Source organism: Nicotiana attenuata, unplaced genomic scaffold (genome assembly GCF_001879085.1).
Source record: "Nicotiana attenuata strain UT unplaced genomic scaffold, NIATTr2, whole genome shotgun sequence".
NCBI lineage: Eukaryota > Viridiplantae > Streptophyta > Magnoliopsida > Solanales > Solanaceae > Nicotiana > Nicotiana attenuata.
In genome coordinates this window covers 134187-145320 of record NW_017671344.1, presented here as the reverse complement: position 1 = coordinate 145320, position 11134 = coordinate 134187, and the positions used below count along the sequence as shown (strand labels likewise).

Sequence of the window (11134 nt, the reverse complement as noted above, 5' to 3'; positions counted from 1 at the left end):
CACAGACAAAAAGCTTAGTATTAAAGCGGAGAAAGGTAGAGGGGCGAACCCATTTCATCATTTACTTTACTTTTTTCCTCTGTTTTGTTATTAGGATACATGGATTGGAAAGATATGTGGAGTACTTACTCAGTTAGCTGCATTATGCTTTATGACATGGAGAATAGCTTGGAATGAAGATATATAAAATTTTGCAAATTTTCTGTGTAAAATAAACTTATAAATACCATACTAATTTCTGTAGTTTAAAAATCATATTGTAGGTACTAAGGCCACCAGATGATCACTAACAATACAAAAACCTCTTCCAAAAAACTGAGAAACACCTGAAACAAATGCAACCCACACCCCTCAGATGTACACCTACTCAGGCACCTTTCACCCTTATCATCAATGCTTCTAGAATCCACAAGAACCTAGGAGCACCTCCCTTCTCTTGGAACCCCAACCATGCACAATCCCCTGAACCTGTTAAACACAACAGCCTCACAAAACTGTGCAGAAATTCTCTGTTTTTCTCTAACACTGTTTTCTGTTTTGCAGGTACTCTTTCCCTTGCTTGTGTCACTCAATTGATATGGTTTTTGGGAGTGGTATTACCACTTCTAGTGTTCATTCTCCTGGAACCATTCCAACTGACACGCCAACATCAACCCCTCAGGAACATCACCACACAAAGGCAACAGAAAATGCAGAAAGCAACAGTTTTACCTGAAGGCTATCTCATTCCATTCTACTATTTTACACTTCAGCCCCAGCCCAAACAACCATACCAACCAAACTGTTTTCATCATTGCTGCAGAAATCCAAATGCCTGCAGTAATGCTTTTTCAATTCAGTTTCAATTCCACACCATGAGCAAAACCTATAAAGCTGATTGCAGTCCACACAAGAACCTACAATCAGCTTTCTCTCATAAATCAGGGATCATCAAAGCTCCCCTGCCCCCAGACTCATCTCCAGTTGACACAAGAACCTGGAGATTGAGCTCCCTTTTACTAACATGTTTGTTAATTTTTCCAGGTTTTCTGAGCAGACTTGGGCAGTTTATGTGCCTACAGTTAGTGGTATTAGCTTCTATGAAGCTCATTCTACTGAAAGTACACAAACTGCTCCAAGTATCTCAAATCAGCTTCAACCTTGTTCCATTCAACAGCTCATCTGGGATGCCTTCAATACCTTCAGTGCTCAGTTAACAACAGTTTCAAATATGCTGCTTCATGCTGTCTTTGAAGCAGCAACACCCACAGTACTTGGACACAATGCAGCTGCAGCATCTACAGCAGGAAAACAATAGGGAAACAAACCTAATCATCCTGCATTCTCCTCAGCAGCTTCCACCAGCAAAGCTCAATCATGACAGTTCCTTCTCTATCAGACAGGACTCAGTTGAAGGCCACAGGCATCCATGTGAAGGAAGACAATGTTCACTCCCTTCTGTCACATTCAGCAAGCAACACCACTTCTCATCTATTGGGGACCTTTTGCTTGCTATCTTCACCTTAGCTTTCTCTGTAATTGATGTCAAAGCAAGGATGAAGATAGCATCTCCTAACATCACAAGTTTTTTGCATTTCTCCTTAGGGATTTCCTACATCTATTGTAGAGGTAGATTGGTTTGTATATGGAAGTCAATCTTCCAACTCAACAACTTGGTAGCATTAGGTTTACATGTGCATTTATGTATAGTTGACCTAGGTTTACTTCATTCTGTTTTTGTATATCCAATTAACTATCATAATGTGATAAGTCAATTGGATCATCAGCATAGGTCTAACTCACCACAGTTCTCAGGTTTATTTGGTCACTATATGTTTATGACCAGGTGCCTTTCTACCATTTCTTGGAGGTCAGGTGTATGCCCCCCCTCCTATGTTGTACTTTTATTTATTATATATGAAAATTAGCTCTAGTCACAATGCCTAGTGGATTCAACAAAAAAAAAAGGTACTAAGGCCAAACAACAATTCAAAGCCACCAACAATATCAATGTACCAAGTCATGTCAAATGTAACGATTTAGATTTTAAAGATAATATTTAGTGTTGGAAAATATATAAGATTTGAAGGATTACCAAAGCAAAATGATACAAATCGTTAATGTTTCTCTTGTTCACGTGTTTACATTCAACGCTCCATTGAATTGAAGAGTAATGGATGTAACTACAGTGGATGATCCTTGCCCAATGCTTAAAACCAAAAAGATAACATATCTAACTTTTTCTATTCATAAAACCAAAAAAGAAACACTTTTCTATTCTTTCCATCCTCAATGACAAAGTATAAGAATAGGAGAGTTATGAAATAAAAGCAATTTAGTAAAATATAAATAACAAATAGAGATAAAAGAAGGAGGAGTTTTTCTTCTTCAATTGTGTGTCATTTACAATCTAGTTACAAGCTAGTTTATTGGCATAAAAAAGTTAAGACCACTATAGTAAAATAGTGCAAGGGATGGATATAAAGTATGAATTCATCCACAAACTATTCACACATGAATGTTCATCCACATACCATTTACAACCCTCCCATTCGGATGGCGATGTAAAGAAAAAAATATATATGCATCATAAGAGCTTAATAGGAAAAGCCTAGGAAGTAGATAGTTATTTGTAATACGCATTACATGCTGACTCATTAAAAACCTTACTAGGAAAACCCAATAGGACAAAACCTTAGTTAAGGAAAAAAGAGTACAATATGTAATTTTACTCCTCCTGATTAAAATATCACTTAAGGTCTCGGAGACACTACATTCCATCTTCTATATTAACTTCTCAAATGTTGAGGTTGGTAATGCCTCAGTAAACAGATCCGCCAAATTATCACTTTAACGAACTTGTTGAACATCTATTTCACCATTCTTTTGAAGATCATGAGTGAAGAAGAGTTTTGGTGAAATATGTCTTGTTTAGTCTCCTTTAATGTGTCCTCCTTTCAGTCGAGCATACATGCAACACTGTCTTCATACATGTTGTTGGAATATTTCCTTTCAAAGAAAGACCAGAAAGACCACGTGTTTCCTGCATGTGTTGAGTTATTGATCTCAACCATTTGCATTCTCGATTTGGTTCATGAATGTCTATTATCTCTGCATGATTTGAAGAAGTAGCAACCATAGTCTATTTTGTGAACACCACGATATGGTTGTACCTCCACATGTAAATAAGTAGTCTGTCTGAGATCGAGCTTTATGTGAATCAGACAAATATCCTGCATCTGCATAACCAATTAATGCTGACTTGGATTTATTTGAATAGAATAAACCCATATCAGTGCTCCCCATGAGGTATCTAAATATATGCTTAATACCATTTCAGTATCTTTGTGTTGAGGAAGAACTAAATTTTACTAACAAGCTTACTGAGAAAGCTATATCTGGTCGAGAATTATTGGCAAGATACATTGATGGCCCAATTGCACTAAGATATGGTATTTCAGCACCAAAAAGCTCTTTATCATTTTCATGAGGTCGGAATGAATCTTTATTTATATCAAGTGATCTCACAATTATCAGGGTACTCAATGGATGTGCTTTATCCATATAGAATCACTTTAAGATCTTTTCGGTGTACATTAATTGATGGACAAAAATTCCATCTTTCATATACTTAATTTGTCGACCAACATAAATCTTGTCTTTCCAAGATTTTTCATTTCAAATTCTTTCTTCAAATAATTTACTGCTTTTGGAAGTTCCCGAAAAGTTCCAATGATATTTAAATCATCAACATACACAACAATTATAACAAATTCAGATCCAGACCTTTTTATAAAGACACAAGGACAAATTGAATCATTCTTGTACCCTTCTTTTAATTGGTACTCACTCAGGCGGTTATACCACATGCGGCTTGACTGTTTCAATCTGTATAAGGATTTTTGAAGCTTTATAGAACAAGTTTCTCGAAAACTGTATATGCTTCAGGAATTTTAAATCCCTCAGAGATTTTTATAAAATTTTCATTATCTAATAAGCCATACAAATAGGCTATGACAACATCCATTAGACGCATATCAAGTTTTTCATGCACTGCCAGGTTTATAAGATACTTGAACATGATTGCATTTTGTCGCGCCCCCTTTTTCTCGCGAAATCGGGTTTCGATATTTTGACAACTCCTTTTGACAGAATAGGGAAAAGGAATTGGTTGTTAAAGTCGCCACTTAACGAATTAAGGTGCGTTAGGGCACCTATAGCAAATAACACAGATTATACCGGTTTGCATCACTAGAGATCGGGTTAGGGCTCAAATTACCTTGAGGGGAAGGTGTTAGGCACCCCTCGAGGTCCACAACGGTAGGTCCCGGCCGAACTTAAATTATGCGAATTAGTCTATGTGATCAAAGCTAAGAAACAAGAAATTTCTAAAACATGAATAATCTATTGAAAGACAAAGAAGGGGGGTCCTAAATTTTTTAGCCTAAAGGATCACCCCGTGCAACATAAATAATGCTTCGTAACCCCCTTGGGATGGGCTATTACTCATATTATTCAGCGGGCACAGACTATCATCTCCTGCTACCCAATTACTATCTTTAAGTTGTTTACCTGAATCGCACTAATTGATTCTAACTCATGTCCTATGCGTGCACTACCCGTCCCATGTCATGGTCCAGGAGGCTTTGGACCTACTATTTCGGTAGTTCTAGACTAGGCCTAAGGTTCTCAAAATTGTAAAATACTAGGCGACAAGCAAAACAATTAAGACTTATCAAATAAAGGCAGATATGGGCTCACATTAACCTCCGCATGTAGACAGCAAATACACGCAACTGATTTAGCAGGCTTTATTGATCTCGGAGTCCTATGGGCAGGATATCTATGTGATGAACAGGCGAGCAACAGTATGTAGATTCAGTTCTTAATGCGAGTGTTAGGGCATACGTGTATTTGCCTACTGATTTTAATTCAGTACAATATCTGGGCGTTTCAGGCGTTAATGAATGACAGTAAATCACAGTCATAAGTCTGGAAGTATTGTTCAATCCTGTAAGCATGTTGTCTAAGTGATTGACAGTGATAGTCGGATTTCTGAATCAGTTAATGGAATCCTATAGCCATGACTTCTACGAGTGTGATGATTATTGCCCTATAGGCATGACTTCTATCATCAAACTGACTTTAATCCTATAGGCATGATTTCTAGCATTGAACTGACTTTAATCTTATAGGCATGATTTCTAACATTGAATTGATTTTAATCCTATATGCATGATTTCTAATATTGCTAATTTTAAACCTATAGGTATGATTTCTAGAATGGTTATATGAGTAGGAATCTATACACATTGAGTCAGATTACAATTAATCCAAATATTGATCCTATAGGCATGATTGCTAACACACGTTTATTGGACAGATTGATACACATAAAGACAGGATTCTCAACAAATCATTATGTCAATCCTATAGGCAGGATCTCTATTATGTAGACATAACATACGACTTATAAGCATGATATGAAACATCACAAACGAGATCCTATAGGCAGGATCTCTACCCAATTCAGCAAATGAAAATAAGAAACCCTCCCTGATTTTACTAAATACCGCAAAGTTGTTTGTTACAAAATATTACAGACTAGATTAATGAATTACATAATAATTAAATAAGCTATCGAGAGCCTAAAATAGGCCCAAATACACCAAGGCAGCCCAGGCCTTCAAACCACAATAGCTCCAAGGCTCACTTTCACAGGTACAGAATAATCATATATAGTATCCAAATCTCTAGTGAGTCAAAGTTACCAAGGTCTTCAAGGACCCAGGGCAATGCTCACACTAGAGAACCAAATGCTCAGAAATAGTTCAAAGGAGGTTAGGAACCAAACCTCAGTGTGTCAGATTTCTCAAGAGTCTCACATGGACTCCGAGCAGTGCTCACACTGAGGAGGTTAATGGTAGAACCTAAAGGGGCTAAGAATAGGAGTTTAAAAGTAGCAGCACATAAAAAGGAGACAATGGTAAAGGACAAATTTTAAAACATGTTTGATTTTAGGAAAAAGCCACCATAACAGAGTTTAAAAATACAGAATATATAGACAGAATAGAATTAAGAAGACAAATCGGCAAGACTTGCAAAGTCGTTTGTTTCCAGCATCTGATGAGTTAAAGTCTGAAAGGCCTAATTAGGCCAAGTGTACATGCTAACATTTCAGGACAGCTTTGTTCAATCATAGAAACCATTTAGACAATGTATTAAGGCAAACAGTCAGATAATCACATGAACCCAGATGAATGAAAAAAACATTAGAAGGCAAGTTCTCAGGGCACATGAATGACAGAGAAAGGTTTAATAACAATACAAGTTTGTAAAGACTCAGTACTGATTAACTGATGAAATGATAGCATTATCCTAAAAATGTTAAAGTTTAGGACAATTTTAGAATTAGCAAAACAGCATACATGAAACAAGTTAGAAGGTATTGAACTAATCACCTAAGAGGATTCATATTATTCAAAGATTAACTAATCTCAGAACTAACAGTATCGATTATAGGATTAAAAGAAATCATAGGAACACACAAGTGGTAGAATCATGCTCAGAATGGGTTTTAAAATGCTAGATCATAAACACAATTCATGGATATATAGGTATGAAATGACAAAAAAGGATAGTCACTCACCAGTTAGGCAAGAAAACAAGAAATAACACCATAATAGTCGAAAGCCCAGAATTACTTGGCCTTGGCTTTCAGCCGGCCAAGACCAGAATCAAACGAGAGAGCAAAGAGAATACAGAGCAAAAACCTAAGTTTTAAGTAAGAGTATATTGATTTCCACTCTGTCCTAAAGGGGAAAGGGGAGGGGTTTATATAGTAGTATAGTATAAACATGATACACGGTAAGTATTAAACACAGAATCAATAAGGATCCAAATTTTTTAGGGAAAATAATACATAAACAAAGAGTTCAATATATTAACAAAGAATAATGGCATGTAATCACTTATAATAAGGGGATACAGGAGAGAATAAGGAAAATATCACATAAGAATCGAGTAACAATCGAATTTAGGTACAAATAAGGTAAAAATAAAGGAAACACGATAGATTAAACGGAAATAAGGAAAATATTAGTCAAATACGAGAAAGGAATATTTAACAAATTACCTTTTTACCCATTTTATACTCTTTACCAATTAAAGACAATAACGTGAAAAACAATGGAAAATTTTAAATAAGCGGAAGGGAAGCAATAGAATATCTGAACATGTAGCCATTACAACCGATTAAGCCTTAACCACCCAGAACTGGTGTCATAGTGTCACAGACGATCTAAGAGTGCTAAATACAAAGTCTGAAAATAAATGATATACTGTCTCAGAATCAAAGAGATGAAACACGAAATAAGTGATAGAGGAGACGCCAGGGCCTGCGGACGCCTGCAGGTCTACCATGGATCTCTGTGTGGCCTGAAGGTAACCACTCAATCTACGGTCCGAAGTTTATAGCACTGGGATGTGCACAAAAGAGTGCAGAGTGTAGTATCAGCACAACTGACCCCATGTGCTGGTAAGTGCCTAGCCTAACCTCGGCGAAGTAGTGACGAGGCTAGGACCGGACTACCAAATAAACATGTGCAGTTATATAATATACAGCGGAAAGTAAAGCAGAAATAAACAAGTAAAGATGGGAGGGGGAAAGCATGCTTCGGGGAATAACATGTAAAATAGAATATCAAGAGAATTATAAAGGAACCAAAATCCAACAACTAACAAGGAGGAGGAAAACAAAGGCAGAATTCACTTTCATTTCACATCTTGTTGCAGGCGTGCAACCCGCTCCCATTTCATATATCTCGTGGCAGGCGTGCCACCCGCTCCCATTTTATTTATCTCGTGGCAGGCGTGCCACCCGTTCTCATTTCAATTACCTTGTGGCAGGCGTTCCACCCGCTCCCATTTTATATATCTCGTGGCAGGCGTGCCACCCGCTCCCATTTCATATATCTCGTGATAGGTGTGCCACCCGCTCCCATTTTATTTACCTCGTGGTAGGCGTGCCACCCGCTCCCATTTCATATATCTCGTGGCAAGCGTGCCACCCGCTCCCATTTACAAATCAACAACAACCAAAAAGAATCCCGACAAGGGAACAAGAGCAATATAACAATATCTCGCCAAGGGAACAAGAATAATATAACAACATCCCGGCAAGGGAACAATAATATTTCAAACAAACATCCCGGCAAGGGAACAATGATGATAGTAACATGTGAGGCACAATAAACCACAACGGAGTCATAACAATTATAATACAAGACTCACGGGCATGCTTGACACTGACGTATAGATACTCGTCACCATGCCTATACGTCGTACTCAACAATTAACATGTAGCAAATAATACATGACTCCTAATCCCTCAAGCTAAGGTTAGACCAAACACTTACCTCGATGCCACGAACACAATTCACGTCTCAATTATCGCTTTACCCCTTGATTTCACCACCAATCCACTCATATCTAGCCACAAGTTACTTAATTACATCAATAAATGCTAAATGAATCAATTCGAATGCATGAAAATGGATTTTCCAAAGTTTTACCCAAAAAGTCAGAAATCGCCCCCGGGCCCACATGGTCAAAACCCGAGGTTCAAACCAAAACCCGATTACCCATTCCCCCACGAACCCAAATATATAATTTGTTTTGAAATCGGACCTCAAATCGAGATCCAAATCCCCAATTTTTGATAAACCTAGGTTCTACCCAAAACACCCAAATTCCCACATGAAAATCATTGATTTTGAGTTGAAATCATGTTAAAAGATGTTAATGATTGAAGGAAACGAGTTAAAATTGACTTACAATCGATTTGGAAGAAGAGTTGTTCTTGGAAAATCGCCCTAGGGAGTTTGTGTTTTGAAAAGATGTGAAAAATGGGTTAAAATTCGTCTAAGTATAAATGTTCTAGGTCTCAGATGTGGGAATTGCGAACAGGGATTCGCAATTGCAAACCCCGACCTCTGCTAGCTTGGGAATTGCGAAAAGACTCTCGCATTTGCGAGTTGGGAATTGCGAGAGGGGCGTCGCATTTGCGACTATAGGCTGGGAAAAAGGGCATCGCATTTGCGATGGGTTTCCTCGCATTTGCGAGATGGAGCTGGCCTGGGCTTCCTTCGCAATTGCGATAAGCCGCTCGCATTTGCGAGCCAGGCATCGGAAATGCGAAGCCTGCAAGCCTGCTATGCACAACTGAAAAATCTGCAATTTTCTATGTCCAAAATACACTCCGTGGCCTATCCAAAACTCACCCGAGCCCTTGGGGCTCCAAACCAAACATACACACAACCTCAAAAACATCCTACGGACTTATTCGTGTACTCAAATCACCAAAATAACGTCATGAACATCGAATTAAACCTTAAGATCAATGAAATTTCTCAAAACTTCTTAAATATCAAATTTTGCATTTAAGGTCCGAATCACGTCAAATGGATTCCGTTTCTTACCATACTTTACCGACAACACATATAAATAATATTGAACCTGTACCGGGCTCCGGAACCATAATACGGGCCCGATACCACAGGTTTCACATAACATTTCACTTTCAAAAACCTTTATATTTTTCAGAAAATAATTTCTTTCAAAAATTTATTTCTCGGGCTTGGGACCTCGGAATTCGATTCCGGGCATATGCCCAAGTCTCATATTTTCCTACGGAACCTCCCGGACCGTCAAATCACGGGTCCGGGTCCGTTTACCCAAAACGTTGACCGAAGTCAACTTAATTCATTTTAAAGCCAAATTTTATCATTTTTCACAGATTTTCACATATAGACTTTCCGGCTACACGCCCGGACTGCGCATGCAAATCGAGGTGACGCTGAAAAAGGTTTTTAAGGCCTAGAAACACAAAATTTAATTTAAAAAGAAGTGATGACCTTTTGGGTCATCACATCCTCCACCTCTAAAACAACCGTTCGTCCTCGAACGGACTGAAGAAGGAAGTACCTAAGTCGGTGAAAAGATGGGGATAACGGCTCCGCATATCGGACTCGGACTCCCAGGTCGATGCCTCAGCAGGCTGACCTCTCCACTGAACATGAACAGAAGGAAAACTCTTCGATCTCAACTGACGAACCTGCCGGTCTAGAATTGCTACCGGCTCCTCCTCATAAGACAAGTCCTTGTCCAACTGGACAGTGCTGAAATCTATCACATGGGATGGATCGACGTGATACTTCCGAAGCATGGACACATGAAACACTGGATGCACGACTGATAAGCTCGGAGGCAACGCAAGTCTATAAGCCACCTCTCCCACTCGATCAAGAATCTCAAACGGGCCAATAAACCTAGGGCTAAGCTTTCCCTTCTTCCCAAATCTCATCACGCCCTTCATAGGCGACACTCGAAGCAATACCCGCTCACCGACCATGAAAGCCAAATCACGAACCTTGCGGTCGGCATAGCTCTTTTGCCTGGACTGAGCTGTACAAAGCCTATCCCGAATAATCCTGACCTTGTCCAAGGCATCCTGAACCAAATCTGTACCCAACAACCGAGCCTCTCCCGGCTCAAACCATCCAACCGGCGACCGACACCGCCTACCATACAAAGCCTCATAAGGAGCCATCTAGATACTCGACTGGTAGCTGTTGTTGTAGGCAAACTCTGCTAAAGGCAAAAACTGATCCCACGAGCCTCCAAAGTCAATGACACAAGCTCGGAGCATATCCTCCAAAATCTGAATAGTCCGCTCGGACTGCCCGTCCCTCTGAGGATGAAATGCTGTGCTTAACTCAACCCGTGTGCCCAACTCTCGCTGAACTGCTCTCCAAAAATGCGAGGTAAACTGCGTACCTCGGTCCGAAATGATAGACACGGGCATACCATGAAGACAAATAATCTCCCGAATATAGATCTCAGCTAACCTCTCGGAAGAATAGTAGACTGCCACAGGAATGAAATGCGCTGACTTGGTCAGCCTATCAACAATGACCCACACTGCATCGAACTTCTTCTGAGTCCGTGGGAGTCCAGTAATGAAGTCCATAGTGACCCGCTCCCACTTCCACTCAGGAATCTCAATATTCTGGAACAAACCACTAGGCTTCTGATGCTCATACTTAACCTGCTGACAATTCAAACACCGAGCCACATATGCAACGATATCCTTCTT

At 39.2% G+C, this 11134-nt stretch overlaps 1 protein-coding gene across 1 annotated transcript; it reads right to left on the bottom strand.

The window, feature by feature from the left end:
- Window positions 1-1354: 1354 nt before the first annotated feature.
- On the bottom strand, window positions 1355-3543 carry LOC109207687. Its single transcript, XM_019370658.1, has 3 exons — window positions 3356-3543; window positions 3153-3292; window positions 1355-1512 (listed from the first exon to the last, which is right to left on the bottom strand). The coding sequence occupies exons 1-3, from the start codon at window positions 3541-3543 to the stop codon at window positions 1355-1357; spliced, it is 486 nt and encodes a 161-aa protein (XP_019226203.1).
- Between the last annotated feature and the right edge of the window lie 7591 nt (window positions 3544-11134).

What these genes read in the sequence shown, in the direction of transcription:
- LOC109207687 (XM_019370658.1), bottom strand. Translation starts at nt 3,543, where the DNA reads ATGGATAAAGCACATCCATTGAGTACCCTGATAATTGTGAGATCACTT. An exon ending in ATAGCTTTCTCAGTAAGCTT is followed by an intron (nt 3,293 to 3,355) that starts GTTAGTAAAATT and finishes GCATATATTTAG; the next exon opens with ATACCTCATGGGGAGCACTG. An exon ending in CTACTTATTTACATGTGGAG is followed by an intron (nt 1,513 to 3,152) that starts GTACAACCATAT and finishes CATCAATTACAG; the next exon opens with AGAAAGCTAAGGTGAAGATA.